This window comes from Mauremys mutica, chromosome 11 (genome assembly GCF_020497125.1).
Source record: "Mauremys mutica isolate MM-2020 ecotype Southern chromosome 11, ASM2049712v1, whole genome shotgun sequence".
Classification (NCBI taxonomy): Eukaryota; Metazoa; Chordata; order Testudines; family Geoemydidae; genus Mauremys; species Mauremys mutica.
In genome coordinates this window covers 14,245,205-14,265,741 of record NC_059082.1, presented here as the reverse complement: position 1 = coordinate 14,265,741, position 20,537 = coordinate 14,245,205, and the positions used below count along the sequence as shown (strand labels likewise).

Sequence of the window (20,537 nt, the reverse complement as noted above, 5' to 3'; positions counted from 1 at the left end):
TAAGTCACAGATCCCCTCCTCAATCCCATTTTGTTGTCATAATTAAGCTTATCCTGCCATATCCCCTCTAGTTCCCAAGCAGCTCTCCAAAGGGTCTTTGGAGGTTTCTCATTTGTTCTAAATCCAAATGTGTCTCTCTGCTCCCAGAATGTGCGGAGGAGAATTTACACAGGGACTGAAGGTGTTAAAACCACGTTTCTCTTTTAAGCGGGTCTGCCACCATGGGGCAAGATGCTCACGCATGAGTCACACCCAAATGCTAAACAAGATCACAGCTCCTTGGAACACACAGCACCGGTGGGATCTGCGAATCCATTGCCCTGAAAGTGCAGGCGGCAGTAGGGGGGTAGCCCCCAGATGCTCCTCTTGTTCTGTTTTGCATAGTTATCCAAGAGATCTGCCCTCAAACAAAGGGATTTGCCATCTCCTTCTGCTAGATCCTGCAGTGATGTCCTCTTGCCAGGCTGGTGACACTACAGTCATTTCCATGGCAACACACTGTGATATCACAAACACTGGCGGTTGACCTCATGGCAGGGTCCAGTAGAAGGAAACCCCCTTGGTGCTAACCTGCCACCCAAAGAAAGGTTGTTATTTATTGGGTAACAAAACATGCAGACCTGGCACTCCACTGTTTGATGGAACCCACCCTTCCAGTCCCCAGCACAGCCATGTGTCTGCACTGGAGCCTGCTGTTTGTTTAGGGCAGGGAGATGATTTCTTCCACGCAGCACCAGGCATGCTGTCAGCACTCAACAGATACATAACAAGAAGCATGAGAAGCTGCGTTCCAGAGGCTGGGAGGAAGAGAGGGGTGGCTCTCCTTAAAAATATTGACAGATGTAACGAATAATACAATGACATTGCAGATCTCTAGTCTCTTCCACATCTGGATCTCAAAGCTTTTCCCAAACAAGAACGAACAAACCCTTCTGCCTCTCTGAGGTGAGTCAGGATCATTATCCCCTTTTACAGGTGGGGAAACTGAGGCACGGATGGGCGTCTGAGCAAAACTTTCAATCCTGGGTGCCTGAAGTTAGACACTTCAGTTTGTACAGAGGGGCTGAAATAACTGACCTGATTTTCAGTGGTGTTGAGTCCTGACAGCTCCCACTGAAGCCGATGAGAATCAGGCCACTTTTATTTAGCTGCCTAACTATGGATTTAGGGGTCTATCTTTAGGTACCCAAGTCTGAACATTTTGGCTCGAGTATCTTGCCCCAGGCCACACAGAGGGCCGGGGACAGAGGAAGAGCTCAGTCCCCCCCAACTTTCAGCCGTAGCTACCAGACCATCCTTCCTCCCACTCAGGAAGACATTACAGCAAACGGACACCAGTACAACTACCATTGCTCACAGGCGGTAGAGATGGGAAAGTCCTGTTAGGTCCCATCTAGTCCATCTGCGGAGCCCGGGTAGGAGCTTTCCCTCTAGGCCAGGAGTCGGCAACCTTTCAGAAGTGCTGTGCGGAGTGTTCATTTATTCACTCTAAGTTAAGGTTCCGCGTGCCAGTCAGACATTTTAAAGTTTTCAGAAGGTCTCTTTCTATAAGTCTATAATATAGAACTAAACCATTGTTGTATGTAAAGTAAATAAGATTTTTAAAATGTTTAAGAAGCTTCATTTAAAATTAAATTAAAATCCAGAGCCCCCCCCGGACCGGTGGCAGGGCAGTGTGAGTGCCACTGAAAATCAGCTCGCGTGCCGCCTTAGGCAGCCGTGCCGTAGGTTGCCTACCCCTGCTCTAGGCTATTAACTAGACCTTTATGTCCAGTCTAGGACAACAAACAAATGCCTCAGGAGCGTCCAGCGCCTAGCACAATGTGTGACTGGGCCTCTAGGCGCTCCCTGCTACACTCAGGCTAAGAAATAACAGGGATGCTATTGGAGTTTGATCCCAGCTGCCAGCCCCACTTCAGCAGCCCCCTTGTGTGGGTTGCAGGAACTGCTGGGCTCCCTTACTGAAAGGTACAGGTCAGTCTGCAGCCTCTCTCCCCCCCGCTGGCCTGGTTTGATTGCATGTAGATTCGGCGTGTTTGTCTGCGTGCTGCTAAGCGGCCTCCCTCCCCCATCACGCTGCTTTGATTCAGTAAAGAGCGAAGACTTCCAGTGTCTCCCCCCGCAGGACTAGCCGGCAGTCCCTCTCCCTGGCAGCGACCAGGCTGAGCTCTCTGGAGTGATCCACCTGTAATTCCTCTCCTCTTCCCCACCACCCGCCTGCAGCTCTGCTCCTTTATCATCGCGTGTCTGTGCGGAGGAGCAGAAACAAGAAACTAAAAAAAAAAAAAGCGCTGTAGAAAAGCAGAGCAAATTAAGCAGAGCCCTGATCTGCTCGGGTTTGTGCTTGCCAGAAATGCACCGTGCATCTTAATTCGCTCTGCTGTTCAGCTCTCACACACTGCTCTCCTGGTGCCATTTCGGCGCTCTCCGCTCAGCCTTTTCAACACTTCATTCTTCTTCGGGGTGTGTGTGTGTGTGTGATTGCAGAATCTGCTGCCGCCGGTGCACAGGAGCGAAGGAGCGCCCCCCCCCCTTGGACCTCTCCTGGCAGTTCCAAACCATCCAGTGGGTCCCCGTTGCATTTTTTCCATCCGCCTCGATTTTTGTGGGGGTGCATTTTCTAGAAAGTGCTTCTTGGGCGCGCTCCAATCTGTTTTACACCCATCCCTGGGAGCTGCCTTTTATCTCCCCGGGATCCTTAGGAAATAAACGCGTACATAAAAAGGACGCGGAATTCACACTGGCTCCTCTCTTTCAGTGCATGGCTTTCCTGCTGGCTATCCGGATTGCACCAAAAAAATAAAATAAAAAAGAGAAAAAAGAAAGTAAAAGCAGCAGAAGACAATCTCCCCTCCCCCTCTTCTCAATTGCAATCCCAACTGGAACTTTTCCTCTTCTAGCCGGGATGCCTTTCCTCATCTCCAGTCCTCAGCTTTGAGAGCAGCCTCTTGTTTTTGTAAGTGGCGGGGGTGAGGGGATCCCTTTTATTGCAGAGAGAAACACGCCGAGAGGGGATCTCTTTGCAGGCTCTTGTGCAATCTAGCGCTCTCTCTCTCTCTATATTTTTGCATGCATCTCCTGCTGCAGCAGATCCAGCCAGCGTGGGGGAGGGGATGGAAAGGGTGCACCCTCCTCTCCTGATCCTCTCTTCTGCCTCTGTGTGGTTTTTTTGCAGGTGTGTCAATTTTAATTCTGCCCAGTAGGTGGGACTTGGTGACTTTAGCACCATTTGTGTGTGTGTGTGTGTGTGTGCTTCCTCCCCATCTTCTATTGCAATCCTCAGAAGTCCCTCCGAGAGAGCGAGAGCGCCTGATACCGAGAGCCAGCCTGCAATCAACAAGGCACTATGCATTTCAGACCGCTACTGTAGGGGGAATTACAGCTTCTCCTAGCCAGCTGCCAGCATGATTTCATCTGCTGGAGGATTTTTGCATCTGATCGTTTGAGTTTTTTTTCCTCCCTCTGTCTTTGTTTCCTTCCCCTTCTCTCCCCCCACCCCCCTTTCCTCCTCCTCCTCCTCCTCTTTTTTAGAAGCAGCAGTCGGAGATGGATGTCTCTCTTTGCCCTACCAAGTGCAGTTTCTGGAGGGTATTTTTGCTCTGGAGCATTTGGGGAGACTATCTGCTTTCGGTGCTGGCTTGCCCTGCGAATTGCCTTTGCAGCAAGATAGACATCAATTGCAAGAAGCCGGATGATGGGAACCTCTTCCCTCTCTTGGAAGGGCAGGATTCAGGCACCAGCAATGGGAACACCAGCATCAACATCACGGACATCTCAAGGAACATCACTTCAATGTAAGTCAGCTGTGGCCCCCACCCCAGTGGGTGCCCTTTTTTCTACCGCTGCCCGAGACACAGGGTGTGTGTGTGTGTGTTTAAGGGGAGAAACCGGCGTGTGGATTTCAGGTGCCCTCAGCATTGCTATGGATGATGGTTATTCCCTGCCTCAGACCCGTTATGCCTCGGTTGCCGTGCAGAGGACGCGAATCTCATTTTCTGCCACCCCCCACCCCTCGAAACAGCAACAGTTTGGCTCACGTTTAAGTGGGATAAAGTAAATGAGATGAAATGGCTGAGCAGGGGCGGGCAGCAGGCAGAGATGCTGTAAAGCGACCTCTTCTTCCCCCCATTTGTGTTAGCAGAGAGATGAAAACACACACACAAACTGGGCACCTAAAGCAAGTTCTAAGCCGCCTGCTCCTTCAGAGACTTCGGATCCGATTTGAATGTCATTTTTTATCCCCCCGCTGGCAAATCCACCCTCCTCTGCCCTGGCTGCGTGGATCTGGGAATCTGCGGTTTCTCCTTTTTAAGAGAGAGAGTGAGATGCCCCCTCAAGTTGTTATAATTTTCCAGCTCCACTCTGATGCTGAGCTGGGATTTGTGTATTTTGATCTCAGGGTAGTGGGGGTATGTGTAGGAGGCAGATATTTTTAGCTGAGCACTTTGCGTTTGTTTGCATGCTTGTTTATCTGGAAAATCAACTGGAAGTTGCATTATCCTTGTTTGGAGAGGCTGGTAGCAAGAGCCTATGCAAAGCTCATCAGCGTAGAGTAGAGAAAGGACTGGTTCCCCCCCCCCCCATCATGCTATGTTGTGTGTGTGTTTAAAAAATCCCTCATCTCCTACAATCTCCGCTCTTCACCGTTCAGTACGTTTTCGGGGAGGTGAACTCCAAGGCATTTCATTATTCTAATGCTAATTGAAATGTGAGCATTTGGGGAAATGTAGCCCCCGGAGTAAGTTGCCTGTGGGAGTTGGGCAGAAATGAGGTGGAATTCTTTATCCTGGCAGCTAAGTGCAGCAAGGTTTGGGATGAGTAATTGGCGGTTATTTATTTATTTCCCCACCTCCATTGTGAAAACAGCTTGTTGGAAGGGTGCTCTTTGATGGTTCTTTTCCCGAGGCTGTGCTATTTGGTCACAGTGCAATTGTAGCACCGCTATGGAATAATTGCGATACCCTCCTTAAGAGCATTGCGAGGCCCCTTTGCCGGATAAAGATGACTGGGCTAACACAGACCCATTGCCGTTAACGGGTTTCATGTAATGAATGCCCACGCAGTCCTCCCCACGTCCTAGTGAGTAACGCTGACCTATTCCCATGCCATGGCTTTCCCTTTCCAGCAAATCTGCTCTCCAGAAACTAACGGGAGCAGGGAAAGTAAATACGAACCTAATGTAATGTTTGCGTGCCAAATGGCCCATATTTACCCTGTGCCGCCCTGTGCTGGAGTACTGCTGTGGATGCTAGAGCGATCCAGATAACACTAGGGAAGTGGGAGAAACTTGTGTTTATTACTGTGCTTACCGTTTGTTGTGTTTTTCTCTTAACCCTTTCTTGTTAAACTGTGAGCATCAAACACGCTGTGAGAGGGAAGAGAACTAGCAATTTGGTTACTGTACTGTGGCTCAGAGGCGGCTTGTGTGGTTGTTACTTAGTACGTGTTTGTGTGTGTGTATATGCACACGTCTGAACTGCTGGATGAGTTACTACAATGTGAACCCTTTGTGTCTAGAAAATGTCTTTAGTGCTTTGAAATTGAAAAATGCTGGAGTCAACAAAACCCAACCCAAACAAAAAACCTAAAACCCAGCCCCCAGACCTCTCAGCTCCATTAGCAGATGTTTTCAGGAGAAGAGCATCTTTTCAGGAGAGGAATAATGAGAGGGTGACTGGGTATATCTGTTTGTGTTCCATCTAGAATAATATGTCTTCCCTGGATCCCCAACTCCCTAAATGGACTTCTGTAGCTATGGAAGAAATGGTGGTAGCTGAATTGAGGTTAGTCCATAACCACCACTATTGTGATTCGGGATTTTAGGCTGAATATCAGGGAAAACGTCTTGACAGTGAGATCTGTGAGACGGTGAAATAGTCTCCCAGGGGAAGAGATGAAAACCCGGGCGTTCAGGATGCTTATAACTGGCACTAGCAATTGTACTTGGAGGGGGCAACCTGGTTGGCCAGGGACGGGCTAGATGGCACCTAAGAAGTCGTTTCCTCCTGCGATTTGTGTGTGATTCCTTAGGGACTTGAGCGCGTAGCCCGAAGGAGCTAGGACAGAAACTTGTGTTTAGCAAGAATACTCTGCTCACTCCGCCCTCAACAGAAAGGGAGGCTAGGACAGGGCTGATCGGGTCAGTTCACAGGGAGGGAAGGATCAAAGATCATCCCTGCCCCCACCTTGAGATTGTAAATGAGCTAAAGTTCAGCCCCTTCCTGGCCTGCCAAAACTATGTTGTTGCCAAGGACGTCACAGTGCCCAGATGCTAGGGTGATGGGCACGTTCTCAATCCACCTAATAACGAATCCACTGCCCTTCCCAAAGAGACGAGTGTGACGCTCCCTCATGCCGAATGTCACCTTTGCGTCGTCCGGATTCATCCTGTTTCCTAGTGTAAAAACCCGTTGGGGCTTTTATTTCATTAGCCAGAATGACTTAGTGAAGTGCAATTGCCTCACTGGGCAGCAAGTGAGATGAGCTGGGGGCAGGGGTCGTTTAGCTCGCTAGCCCCTCGTGGGGAATGGTGTGCAAAAGAAAGCGGATAGCTTTCCTGTCAGTCTCTGGAGAGGGGTGGGGGGCTGTATTGGCAGGGTGCGTAGCAGAGCTCTGGTGTGCGCTGCTGTAATGGATCCTGTGTCTCTGGGCCTGTTCTCCAGTCTCTGCTGCATGAGGCCCGGTGTCTGGGAAGGAATCTCTAGCTTTCAAGAGACTCCCGAGAAGGCTTTCCCTTCGCGTGGCAGTTGAAAACACTGGTGGGGCGTGTTCTTTCTCAGAAAGGCCACAGGGCCTAGGGTGATGCCTTCCCCGTTGCCAAATGACAGCTGGTAACGCTACGCTCACAGGGTCTCCGTGGTGGATTGAACTGTGGAAATGCAAGGCCATTTTCATCAGGGGAAGGGTTGGGAATGAGAGAAGGGGCTGGGGGATGGGAGGAAGAGGACCCTAGGTGGTGAACACTTCACTCACTGTTATTTTAAAACCCTCTTTCTGTTCCAAAGCCCAGCGGGGGAGGCCATGAGCCCTTTTGCTACAGGTCTTCAAAAGAAAACGTCCCACTGCAAGAAGGAATATTCCCATCTCCCACCATCTTGGGATGAAGCCATTGGAAGCATTTTGCTCTAGTGATGTAACATCCCGGAGGCCATCCAGGCCAGGGCCCCCTTGTGCTCGGGGCTGCACAAGCAGATAGGAAACAGGGACCTGCCCCACAGAGCTGAGAGTCTAACAGACGACATCACAGTGGCATGAGACAGAAGAGTGGGCCGAGGTGGGGGAAAGGGGTAATATGCTACGGGGTGGATGCAGTTCTTAGCCAATCAGGGTAGTGATCACAGCTTGCCCGCTGTTTAGGTGTCCTTGTTTGTTGTATTTGGGGGCCAGTTCTTTGGAGCGTGTTTGGGGCATTCGCTCTCATTTCCCCTATTAATGGCAGAGGAATTACCAGCACCAAGGGTCTGGCCCCTGGCATCTCATATCTTTGGATGCTGCCGGTGCTGAGAAGCTCTGCCACCTTCCTCTCTTCTGGGCAATTTCCAAGCCCAAGCCATGCTGGCGTTCCTTCCCCTACCTTGAAATCAGCCCAGAGGGCTCAGTTTGCGCAGGCTTGAGCAGCAGCGCGTCACTCTGTCATGGCCTGGCTGTCGAGCCATAGTGGACCGAGTTCGAATTGCTTGCCGACTTGCCAGTTCACCATAGCAGATTTCCTCAGCTGTCTGCGCGGGGGGGAAAACGTGCAGTGTGAGCGCAGCTGTGCATGAAGGCAGCCCTTTGGCTAGCGATCAGCCGCGGCCACCTCTCCCGTTGAGCCTGTGATCCTGAACACCAGGCGCTCCTGGAAAAGCAGCCGCATGTTGGTAACCTGAGCTGCCAGTGGGTCGCTCTGAGTTTGGCTGAGCCGCCTCGCTGTAATATTAGCAGAGCTGGTGTAACTCAAGCTGCCGTTTAAAAGCTTGTTTAGAAATTGAACAAAAGCCTCAATTAATTAATGTTCCGCTCTCAGATTGGTTTTTTCCTCTCCCCCTGTTCTCCTTCCATGGAGAGCGGAATGGTCACATTTCTCGTTTCGATCTGTGAAGCCAGCGCTGCTGCTACTGGTGGGTGCTGCAGGTGGGGACCAGCCAGGGGGCGCAAGGCTGAGAGCTAGGGAGGAGGCCTGGCTAGTGAGATGGGCGGGTGATCTCCCAGCTGCTTTCAGGAGGGGAGTGCTGAAGCTGCCGGGGGGTGCTGGGGCTCCTCCTATAACTGATGGACTCTCCCATCCAGTGCTGGAAAAGGGGTGACTCGCAGAGCTTTATAAGAATCCAGACCAGAAAGGGTTAACAGGGAAGCACGGGCAGGGCAGAGCATTCCTGGCCCTGGCCTAAGTGGGGCGAGTGGGTGAGGATTGTGTGGCTGGCATGGGCCCCTGAGTAACCCTGGCAGTGCCCTTGGGTTGAGCAGGCTGGACTCTTATCCCCATCCCCGAGTGCCCTGGCAATGCATCTGGCTTTGTGACTGGGGACCTGGTTCTGACCATGAGCCACTCAGCATCCTCCTGCCCCAGGGGAATTGCTCAGGCTTTCCCGTTAGCTGTAGTCAGCTGAGGCCAGGTGCTATCCTTATCTGTGTTGCTATCCCAGAGGCCAGGAGGGTGCTGAGCTCCAGCCAGCATCATGTTCCCAGGATGAACCCGTGGCTTGTCCTTGTTTTTGGAAAAGCCTTGCAAAATTTGCCGAGAGCCCCTTCCAGCTGAGATGCGCTCAGCCCGGAGTCTGCCCGCGTGCCTCAACCCTTGGCCACCTGATGGAGCGGTTGCCTGTGGACTGCGAGGGCCTAGTGTGAGCTGTGGCTGGGCTAGCTTGCAGCTAGAGGGGGTTCAGCGTCCCGAAGGGGGGCTCCGTGGGCCGACGTGCTTCATTTATTTTCCTAGTGACTTTAGTGCTGCTGCAGGGTGCCAGACCGATGGCCCTGGAGACAGGAGGCCTCTGCGTCACTCCAGGCCAGGTCTGGGTTGGGGAACATGAGCTTTCCGCACCCATGGGAGAGGGCAGTCCAGTCTCCTTGGCTCATTGCATCCCCGACCTCTCTGCTGAGACTGCCCTGGAGAGGGGGCCAGTTGTGACATGGCCGTTTGGCCGCTAGGAACAGGACTCGACCCAATCAGCTCCTTTCACTCTGTCCACCAAGCAGCCATGTTCATGCTCTCCATCTGCTGCCATCGTGGGCTCTGTGTGAAGCAGTGACCTAGAGGTGAAAGTGCCTCGTTCCAGTCCCAGTGCCCCAACTCTGCTGGCTAATTATGTTCTCTATAGAGTCTGGTTACCGGTGAGCAGAGCCGACCCTTCCCAGGCGGGCAGAGGGGACTGGCTATGCCATGCCATGTTGTTGTGCTGAGGCCCTGGTGTATCTTCTCCCCTGTCATTGCACTGGCATCATCAAAGGGCAGCTCTTAAATTCTCGATGTGCTGGCTGGAGAGTCAGAGCGTTTCCTTTATGGCAGCGTGGGAAGCACACGTGTGCTCCGGCACGGCGTGCGTGGGTAAGGCAGGATGGAGGAGTTTGCCATCTGGGCCTCTCTACTTCTCAGCTGCGGCTCTGGTACTGGACAGATTCTGTCAGCAGTACAGTGCTGGGGTGTGCGCATCGCTCCTGGGCTCCCTGTCGCAAGGTGGGATCCCCCTGCCCCAGCACAGAGATCATGTCCCCAGTATATAACCGCCAGCTGCCTGGCTCCCTTCTCTGACTAGAGAAGGGGAACAGTGTTTTACATTGTGAATCACACCCTGTAGAGGGCTTGGAGGTGAGGGGCCAGGAGGGTCCTTAACCTTACCCACCATGACTGGGTAGCTGCCTACGACAGGGTGAGCAGAAATCACATCCTTAGAGAGACACAGGAATCCGTGGCACCCTGTTCTTGGGGGTCCCCCATGTAGAAGCCTGTGGCACCCCCCGAAGGGGGAGACCCTCTAGTATTTCCCTTATAGGGGTCACCTGCTATGTGGGTGTTTTGTCCTGGGGGACAGGAAGAGTGGTCCCACAGCCCAGCGTGCCTTGCCAATGCCATGAGGTCACACCAAATCACAAGAGGTGTCTGGTATAACCAGACCTAGTTAAACTTGAATGCGCTTAATTCTCTAATATGTGGGTCTTGGAGGAGTGGGCCTGCCAGGTCAGGTCTCAGTGGTCTCAGAGCCCGGGGGAAGACTGGCTCACTTACCAGGCACGGTGAGATTTGCACGTATGGAGACAGGGGAGAGAGGAGGCCCTTGGTGTAGTAGGTTGCTAACGGGGGAAGCAGCAGATACATGGCTCTGGCACACCCTGCCCGTACTGCCTGATGTATGGAGGAATCTCTTCCAGTGATGCTCGCAGGTCACACCTCCTGCCCGACGTGGGCCCTTCTGGTGGGAATGGCAGGAGTTGGAGTTCGTGTCGGCCTAGAATGATGGGAGGGGTTGCTGGGGAACCTTCCAGCGAGTGATTAAGTCCTGCTAGAGACAGTGGGGTGCAGATACTGGGGGGGGGGGATCCATACAAGTCACCCCTCACTGTACTGCAGGGACATCCAGGCCGTTTATCATGCCCTGGTGGGGATCCAGACTGTGCCGATGCCAGAAGAGGTTTAGGTGGCTTCTGTATCTTCCAGGAAGCTTCTTTATGTACATTTCAGCCACGACCTGTTCAGGCAAAGCGACCGGTGAGGCCGCTGGTTGGACGTACGACCACTTTCCTCCTCCGCGCCCAGGAATCTCAGCAGTGACTGTCAGCCCTTTATGAGATGCATGTGTGAAAACGTGGTGTTTATGAGAATTGGCTGGGACCAGCCAGAACGGAGGCAGCTGTCAGATATCGTGGGGATAAAGGGATTGTAGATAGAGAGTAGGGTAGGGCCTGTGCCAGCTTCCCCCTCCCCGCAGCCCTTCTGATACGCCTCTGTCCTGACCAGCAGCACTCTCTGCCCTGGCTCCCTCCTTTGCTGTTCCAGCCCTGGGGGTCTCCCAAGCTGAGACTGCAAATGATGCCAGATTATGGGGTTGATTCACGATGTGGACAAATATCCACTAGGATGAGAGTCACCCAACTCATTCTCACTTGTGCCATCAGCTGGGAGAGGACGTTGGGTCCCCAGAGGCTACATGTTACCAGCGCCTCTGGTCTGTCTGTTTCGCCAGGATTCTGGTCCCTGAGGTTTTGGCTGCTAGTGAGATCATTACAAAGGTCTGTAATTCAATCCATCTTTGTTTTGCACAGTGTTTGTTTATGCAGAGCGCTTACCCAAAGCACATTGCCAAGTGAGAGGCAGGCGCAGCGAGAGACTGTGACGGCAGAGGGAGAGGGAAATACACATCTCAGGGTGTGAAGACGTTTTGGGTTGAGACTTGGAGCCGGCTGCGGGAGTCAGTGGGGTGGAGAGAGGCAGGGAAGGCTGCTCCAGGTGGCAGGGGCTGCAGAGGAGAAGGCACTCTAACCAAGAGCAGGGCAGTTCTGTGGAAGAGGCAGGAGTTGAGAGAGACGCGGTCCACGAAAGAGGCTGGATTGAGACTGCAAAGGGCTGTAGAAATGAAGGCAGTTGAGCTTTTTGGATAATCTGGAAAGATCCTGATCTGGGGGAGCTGAGCCCCTGAATCTTTCAGCTCTGCCTGTCCCCGGCCTTCGTTTCGCAGGGGCTGCTTCCGAGCAGAGTGCCACCAGATGCCCTTCGGGGCCGGTGTCTGGAGCCTCTCCTCTCTGTTGCTTCTGCTAGGAGGAAGTGATGGGAATTGTTACAGGCCCTTCATGCAGGTCAAACTCACTCTCCCTTAGGGCTGTGATTTTCCTACTGAAGCAGTTAAATCAGTGGACACAGTTATACCAGTGTAAAGGTGCCGTATTCCCCTTCCCGTACAGGGATAAGCTGTCCTGGTGAAAGCACTGTCAAACTGTACAGTAGCCGGGGCCGTCTTGCTTTAAGTACACTGGTGTGGTTACATGCGCGGTGTCTTGGTGTAGACAAACCCTTGAACTCATGTTCCTGCCCCTGTGCTATCCTTACAGTTGGCTGCAGCCAGTGCCCGTGTGGTTTAATTTCCCAGGGCTGGGCTCAGCGTCCCTGCTTTGCATGGATAACTCCTCTCCCCACTTAGCACTCCTAGAAGGAGGCACCTTCGTGCCTGCCGTGACCTTTGGACCCTGCAGAGCATCTGCAGTCACTCTGGTTATACAGGGACACGGCTGACTCACAGCCGCCTTTCCAGGGAAAGGGAACGGAAGCGCCAGACATCACCCAGCAAACGCTGTGCACAGAACGCAGCCCAAGGGCCAGCTAGAGACCAGTTGTAAGAGGCTGCGGCTCTGCTGACTTCAGTGGAGTTGCATCTGCCTGTGCCAGGTCTCCGTTTGGCCTGAGAATCCGCCTCCCAGCAAGGCTTGGAGACCATGGCGGGTTATGTGCCTAGCGCAGCGCTGTGGACGCTGGCCAACCAACTGTTACTGAGCAGACTTGTGTCAGAAAGAGGATTCCGCCTGTGCCGAGCCACCTGGCTTCTTCAGCCAGAACCACTGAGCCGATGCCTCTGTCCCTTCATTTCCAGTGCCACAGTCTATCCCTGAGCACCCCTTCCTGGGCCAGGCCTCAGAGCTCTGCCAGTGTGTCCAGCCTGCCTCCCTTCTGCCCAAATGCTGCTTCTCACCGCAGGAGCCCACAACCCCAGCAGCCCCTATTCTGGAGCCCCTCCTCCAGCCCAACCAGCCTGCCCAGCGAGGTCCCACTGGAATGATAGGCTGCCTGGTGGGCTGAGCCGCATGGAGATTATTTCTTCTGCAGACGGGAGATGGCTAATGGGAAAGCAGATGACCAAGCTGGCTTTGCATGGCATTGATCAGACTGTAGAAGGGAAAAGGATCGATGGGTTGCACATAATATCTCCCCAGTCTTTGCCCCCCACTGGAAGAGATACTATTCAAACCTGCCCAGGAACCCTCATTACCAGGGGCCACCTTTAGTGTAGTCCCAGATTCCCCACAGGTCTCTGGGTGGCTGAGAACTGCGGGCCTCCTCTGACAGCTGATGAATCTGTCACAGAAGTGGCAGAGGAGTAGAACCCCCCCTTGGAAGCTGGGTGAGCGAGAGTTGGGAAGTTCCAGACACAGGCCGTGCCTTGCATGGCGCCCCATCGCATGGGGAGGAGCTTGGGCAGAGGAGCTGTTGTGAGCTGCCGGCTGGGGTGGAGATGGAGGAAAGGGGAGGGGCCCCTTTTGCTGCTCACCCAGAGAAGCCGAATTGTGAGCATCCCCAGGTGCAGGGAGCGCCAGACGCACTGTGATGTGTCCAACCCAGTTCTCAGTGAAATTGTCCCGGTCGCCCTCCCTTGTGAGCACAGGGCTTGTGTGTGCTTTGCGGGGGTTGTTTTCCTGAAGACAATGGGTTGTTTATGTTAGGGACTTTTGCACTGGGGTAAATCCCCAGTGTGGAGGGCTTGTGTGGGTATAAAGCAGGGCTTGCGGGTGTGGCTCACTTGAAGCCAGAGCAAGTCGCACTGATTCAAGCCCCGTCTCACACCAGTGCAGGGCATCTACACTGGGACTTTGCACTGATGGAGTGCCAGTGCAAAGCCCCTAATGAAGACAAGTCTGATTCCTCTTGTTCCTCTGAAGAGCCCCCTGGCATCTCTGCTGCTGGCTAGAGAAGCGATGTGTGCCCAGCTCTGGCTCTTTCATAGGCAGAAACACCCCCAACCATCACACCAGGGACCCCTTTTGGGCACCCCATCTGGTCAGCTGTGCTTCAACTTCTGGGGTTCTAAAAATGTCCAAACTGCCCCAGCCCAACAGACCAGCAGCCTGTTAGCCATTGGTGCTGTCACGATTGGTGGCCAGAACTGGATGCTCCATATGAATGCCTGGGCCCCTCCCTGTAGGTAGCCTGCAGCTGGGTTTGGCTGCCCCCTGTTCACTTAGCAGAAGTTGCATGAGGAAACCAAGGCGCCTGCGGCCACAGTCCAGTACTAAGCACAATGTCTTCCTGACCACAGTGTCTGACCTGGTGATGCCCTGCAACATGCGGGTTAATAGTGCTCGTCATTTACCTCTTCCTGATGGACCATCAGGTGCTCTTCAGTGGCTTTTAGCCTTGGGAACATGCTGCTGCAGTGAGTTCTGTGGGTTCATTTCATGTTCTCTGAAAGTGTTTCCCTCCATCTATGGGAAATTTGAATCTTTTACATTTCACTTAGTGTCCCTCGTTCTTGTGCCGTGGGGCTGGGTAGAGAGGAGCCAGACTGGCTGTCTCTGGGTTGCTGTGTATCCCCCTCTCCTCACCTCTCTCACTCTTCCTCATTCCAGACGAAAGAGTCCAAGTGCCAGGCTCTGGGCCGCACCACTCAGGAGGCACAGAGCAGACAGTATGGTCCAGGGAGAGGGAGCAAAGGTGGCTTTATGCCAACTTTGTGCCACCGAGATGTTGGGCTGATTCAGGGCTCAGTTTGGCCCCTGTCATAAGTTAGAGCAGCTCAGAGGCTGCTCTAATTAATGGCAGCCTCCCCATAATTGCCTGTGGGCTGCCTCATGGTCCAGGACAGCCAGAGGGCAGAGTGCTCCTTCCGCTCCCCTGCTCTGGGGGTGAAAAGGGATGGGGGGGGGATGGCTGCATATACCTGCCCTAAGCTGCTCCTGCACTTGGGGCATTCCCCAGGGGGGCGTTTTGGCCCCTTTACACAGCAGGAGTGGTGTAAGGGAGACAGAGTAGGGGCCAGAATCAGGCCCTCACCTCTTTCATCTTGCCTCCTTCTGGAGGCCCCTCCTAGTTTCCAGTTGCCTTCGTTCTTCTTTTCACTCTCTTTGGAGGTGTGGTGACCCCTCCAACCCAGTGTTCAGAGTGTGGCTGTCTCCTTGGTTTCAGTAGGGATAGTCTCTATCCCCATCTCAGCGGAGCCCTGCCTCCTAGGGCTTGTCTAGGTAGGGGGTGGTTGCGTTGTGGTGACTGCACAGATGTGGCGCCACCAGCGTAAACCTTCCAGCAGGCGCTCTGCACCAGTGCACAATGGAGCTTGCAGTAGTGCGCTCCCCCGAGCCCAGTCTTACACTGGGGCAGTGCATCTGCACTAGGGCTTTGCACTGGGGTAGCTACAGCCGTGCACGACACACACCCTGCTACAGGCAGGGCCCTAGACACCTGTGTCACCACTGTACATTGAGCTGGTGTGTTCGCGGCTCTCTCTTGTCAGTGAAGCCCAGGTTTTTGTGCTGGAGGGGATACAGTGAACTCAGGATGAGGTCCGAGGAGTTTAAATTGCTCCTTCCCTTGTGCGTCCCCTTGGACTGACTGATGCCAAGAGTCACTTGCCCAGTAGCTGGTTTAGCTTGGTGCCTCCCACTCCTCCTTGTCCTTGACTCACTAAATAATTTTGTGCCATTCACCCTCTGTCCCAGTCACTAATAACTATACTGACCAGCACCAGCCCTGGCATCAATTGACTTCTCTGGGAACTGCCTGGTTGTTCCTCCCTTTGCACCCTGTCTCTCCTAGCCAGTGTGTGACCCAGGGGTGGACACTAGCCCTCACCCTGTGGTGCCCCTTGGAGCCCTGAGGCCGACCTTCCTTTCCTCTTCCTCAGGAAACTGCGCGTAGGCCGAGGATACAGTAACTCCTCCATGGCTATTCCTGGTCCCACTCCAGAGCACCTCACCGCTGACGCCTCCCTCAGCAAGAGCCTCGGCCCCATCCCAGCTGCTGGCCCCTTCCACTGTCCCTGACATGCCCCAGCCTGACCCCTGGCTCTGCTGCTGGTTCCTGCCTCCCCATGTCTGGCCAGCCAGAAACCCGCCCGTGCCGCCCTCCCATCTAACCTGCCCCTCGGCAGCTGCTCCCAGCCCAGATGGGGACAGGCCCTTGAGATCGGGGAGCGTGGGTCTGCGAGGCAGGCTGGATCAGGCCATCCCAGCTGCTGGACATTCTCCCTGCTCCCCAGCCTCCTAGCACCCAGCTTTCCTTGTCCGAGCGATACCCGGAAAATGCTCAGGAGGTGAATTGCCGAGAGCCTCCTGTGAGGGACTTTACCCCAGCAAAATCCCTGGGCAGGTCTGTCCCTTTCTCATCCCGGCCCGGCGTTCAGGAGGGTGCGCTAAGGAGCCCCCAGTCCATGGGGAGCCCTGTTGTAGCCTTGTGGTAGCTCTCAGGACACCCCCAGCCTGCAAACAGCTCCTCATATCCTCCTCCTTCCCTTAGCCGGGCGCAGTTCAGCCACTAGAGGGCAGCACACCGCACAAGACTGCGTGTCAGCATTCGGGATAGACAGACTGGAGCTGCAGAGCCCCTTTGGGTTGTGTCCTGGGGAGGGATGGTGATAAATAGAGACATGGCAGGATTCCCTCCGCCGCACCCCCCAAGTCCTGCACTGGGAAGCAGGGAGGCTGTAACCCAGCCAGGTGGGGAGGGCAGGTTTATGGATGTGCCCAGAGAAAAGACACTGCGTCCAGCCAGCCCCGGATTCTCCTGTCGCTCGCCTCACCGTGGTTCTGCAATGGGTCACCCACACGAAGGGCCTTTGCTCCGAGGTGACTATTCCAGCTTCCTAGTGCCAGCCGTTCCAACCCTCTGGTGGAGTGACTGCATAGGTCTCACCAACCCTGGACTCTGGGGCTCTTTCATTAGCAAAAACTCCTCCTGAAGTAGCCTCCAGTCCCAGCTCCTCAGCCCCTGTGTCACATGCTGCCTTGGGACGCCACTTGGTGGTGGGTCACAGCTCTCTTTTCTGAGCTCCAGGCTTCTCACCTCCCCGGCATCCCTGCAAATGCATCCAGATGGAGCATTAGTGTCATGAGCTCTATGGCCTCAGTGGGATTCACATCTTCCTACCCTTGCCTTGGCTTGCCTTGCCTTGCGTGGTGCTGATTCTCGTGCCCAGGACAGAGCTGGTACAGAGTGAAATGCCCCGGGGGAGGAGGAAGCTGGGGACACAAACGCAGGGTTTTAGTTCCACTTTAAATACAGTCAAAGATGCTGATGTGCTGGGTATTATCGGCCCTTTGGAACTATCGTCTAGTGATAAAATATTATATAGTACTTTACAAACGAGGGCAGTATCATTATCCCTAATTTGCAGCTGGGGAAACTGAGGCACAGAGTGGGGAAGTGACTCACCCAAGGCCACCCAGCAGGCCAGTTGCAGAGTCAGGACGAGAGCCCAGGTCTTGAGTCCCAGTCAAGTGTTCTATCCACTAGGCCACAATGCTTCACCTGTAGTCTTAGTTTTCAATCTGTGGGGTTGGATTGGGGGGGGGTCCCCCCTGGTTATCAGGAGGGTGAGGTGGGGTGTGGGGCTGCAGTCAGCCTGGCGTCCAGGGCAGGGCAGCAGTGGGGAGTGTGTGCAGGGAGCAGGGCCGCCCAGAGGATTCTGGGGGCCCGGGGTCTTCGGCGGCGGGGGGGCCCTTCCGTTCCCGGACCCGCCGCCAAAGTGCCCCGAAGACCCGCGGCGGGAGCCCCCCGCCGCCGAATTACCGCCGAAGCGGGACCGCCGCCGAAGCGCAGCCCGGTCTTCGGCGGTAATTCGGTGGCGGGGGGGGGGGTCCCCGCCGCGGGCCTTCGGGGCACTTCGGCGGCGGGTCCCGGAACAGAAGGGGCCCCCCGCCGCCGAAGACCGGGCTGCGCTTCGGCGGCGGCGGGTCCCGCTTCTCCCCCCCCCGCCCGGCCCCGGGTCCCGCTTCTCGCCCGCCCGGCCCCGGCCCCGGCTTCTCCCCCCGGCCCCGGCCTCGGCCTCTTACCGAGCGCGTAGCCGGCAGGGCCTGAGCTCCGTCCCGCTCAGAGCCGCGTGGTGAGGGGGCGGGGCTGTGAGCTCCACGCCGAGCGGAGCCGTTGGAGCTCCCAGCCCCGCCCCCTCACCACGCGGCTCGGAGCGGGGCGGGGCTCAGGGGCTCGGCCGGAGTCTCGGCGCTTGATGCGCCGAGGCTCCAGGAGAGGGGCGGAGGCGGGAGCCTCCGCTCTTCTCTTGGGGGCCCCTGCGGAGCCCGGGGCCCGGGGCAAATTGCCCCCTTTGCCCCCCCCTCTGGGTGGCCCTGGCAGGGAGTCCCCAGTGGTCAGAGGTGGGGAGAGGGAGTGGGTCCCTGTCCTGCCCGACCCGGGCAGCAGCCTGGTGCTCTCCCCTTCCTCCCTTCCCCTCCCCCAGGGCACTCCCTACATGCTCCCCCCACTGCTGCCCTGCCCTGGGTGGCTGCAGTCCCATCCATTTTAAGCCCTCCAGAGCCTGTGGGAGTGAGAGGTTCTGGGCAGGAGAAGGGAGGGTGAGGAGCCCTGGTCCGTGCTGCGTGGCTGTGGGCTACTTTGGGGATGGAGCCAGCCGGGTCCTGCCATCGCCCCCTCTCTTCTGCCCCACATGGATGGGAATTGGGGAGCACAACTGTTATTTGACTCCCCTGCAGAAGTGGGGGTGCAGCAAAAAAACTTGGGGAACCTGTGTCCTCTCTAGCCATAGCTGAGGTGTTTGCGTGAACGGCTGCCCTGCAGAGTAGCTAGGACAGGGACAGAGATCCTCCAGTCCAGCTGCAGAGGGAATGTAAGGAGATGCCCTCTAATTCCCCAAGGTGGTATCTGGCTTTCGCATTAGGGCTCATGACTAAGGACCATAACCACATGTAGGCAGGATGTGACCCAAAATACGGCTCCTCCAGCTGCACTAGCTATGTGCTGAGACCTAGAAATGAGACTGAAGGCTCTCTATATCCTGTTACACTCAAGCCACTGTTAGATACACCACCTATGGGTAGAGAACTTGGAGCTAGGGTTAGGGTTCCTATGGGTAGGGCACTTGGAGCTAAGGTTAGGGTTCCTATGGGTAGGGCACTTGGAGCAAGGGTTAGGGTTCCTATGGGTAGGGCACTTGGAGCGAGGGTTAGGGTTCCTATAGGTAGGGCATCTCGCCCAAGGGTTAGGGTTCCTATGGGTAGGACACTTGGAACTAGGGTTAGGGATCCTATGGGTAGGGCTTCCCGCCCTAGGTTTAGGGTTCCTATGGGTAGGACACTTGGAGCTAGGGTTAGTGTTCCTATGGGTAGGGCACTTGGCGCTAGGGTTAGGGTTCCTATGGGTAGGGCTTCCCGCCCTAGGGTTAGGGTTCCTAAGGGTAGGACACTTGGAGCTAGGGTTAGTGTTCCTATGGGTAGGGCACTTGGCGCTAGGGTTAGGGTTCCTATGGGTAGGGCTTCTCGCCCTAGGGTTAGGGTTCCTATGGGTAGGGCTTACCTCCCTAGGGTTAGGGTTCCTATGGGTAGGACACTTGTAACTAGGGTTAGGGTTCCTATGAGTAGGGCACCTGGAGCTAGGGTTAGGGTTCCTAAGGGTAGGGCACTTGGAGCGAGGGTTAGGTTTCTTATGGGTAGGCTTTCCCGCCCTAGTATTAGGGTTCCCGAGAGTAGGATCTTTGGAGCTAGGGTTAGGGTTCCTATGGGTAGGGTACTTGGAGCTAGAGTTAGGGTTCCTATGGGTAGGGCTTCCCGTCCTAGGGTTAGGGTTCCTATGGGTAGGGCTTCTCGACCTAGGGTTAGGGTTCCTATGGGTAGGGCTTACCGCCCTAGGGTTAGACTTCCTATGGGTAGGGCACTTGGACCTAGGGTTAGGGTTCCTTTGGTTAGGGCACTTGGAGCTAGGGTTAGGGTTTCTTATGGGTAGGGCTTCTCATCCTAGGGTTAGGGTTCATAAGGATAGGGCACTTGGAGGTAGGGTTAGGGTTCCTATGGGTAGGGCTTTCCGCCCTAGGGTTAGGGTTCCTATGGGTAGGGCACTTGAAGGTAGGGTTAGGATTCCTATGGGTAGGGCTTCCCGCCCTAGGGATAGTGTTCCTATGGGTAAGGCACTTTGAGCTAGGGTTAGGTTTCCTAAGGGTAGGGCACTTGGAGCTAGGGTAAGGGTTCTTATGGGTAGGGCACTTGGATCGAGGGTTAGGGTTCCTATGGGTAGGGCTTCCCACCCTAGGGTTAGGGTTCCTATGGGTAGGGCTTCCCGCCCTAGGGTTAGGGTTCCTAAGGGTAGAGCACTTGGAGCTAAGGTTAGGGTTCCTGTGGGTAGGGCACTTGGAGCTAGGGTTAGAGTTCCTATGGGTAGGGTACTTGGAGCTAGGGTAGGGTTCCTATGGGTAGGGCTTACCGCCCTAGGGTTAGACTTCCTATGGGTAGGGCACTTGGACCTAGGGTTAGGGTTCCTTTGGGTAGGGCACTTGGAGCTAGGGTTAGGGTTTCTTATGGGTAGGGCTTCTCATCCTAGGGTTAGGGTTCATAAGGATAGGGCACTTGGAGGTAGGGTTAGGGTTCCTATGGGTAGGGCTTCCCGCCCTGGGTATAGTGTTCCTATGGGTAAGGCACTTGGATCGAGGGTTAGGTTTCCTAAGGGTAGGGCACCCCGCCCAAGGCTTAGGGTTCTTATGTGTAGGGCTTCCCGCCCTAGGGTTAGGGTTCCTATGGGTAAGGCACTTTGAGCTAGGGTTAGGGTTTCTAAGGGTAAGGCACTTGGAGCTAGGGTTAGGGTTCTTATGGGTAGGGCACTTGGATCGAGGGTTAGGTTTCCTAAGGGTAGGGCACCCCGCCCAAGG

The 20,537-nt window shown here is 55.0% G+C and overlaps 1 protein-coding gene across 7 annotated transcripts in view; it reads left to right on the top strand.

Annotated features, from left to right (window-relative positions):
- The first annotated feature begins 529 nt into the window (after positions 1-529).
- The window catches only part of NTRK3 (neurotrophic receptor tyrosine kinase 3), a 327,617-nt gene continuing 307,609 nt past the window's right edge, over positions 530-20,537 (top strand). For 3 of the 7 annotated variants that reach the window (XM_044980027.1, XM_044980030.1, XM_044980031.1), the window contains exons 1-2: positions 531-945; positions 3,532-3,794. In XM_044980027.1, the coding sequence (XP_044835962.1) occupies positions 3,547-3,794 (248 nt within the window). In that variant the 5' untranslated portion in view covers positions 531-945; positions 3,532-3,546. Of the gene's footprint in view, positions 946-3,531; positions 3,795-20,537 lie in introns of all 7 variants that reach the window. The other 4 variants (XM_044980026.1, XM_044980024.1, XM_044980025.1 and 1 more) reach the window with 3 other exon arrangements.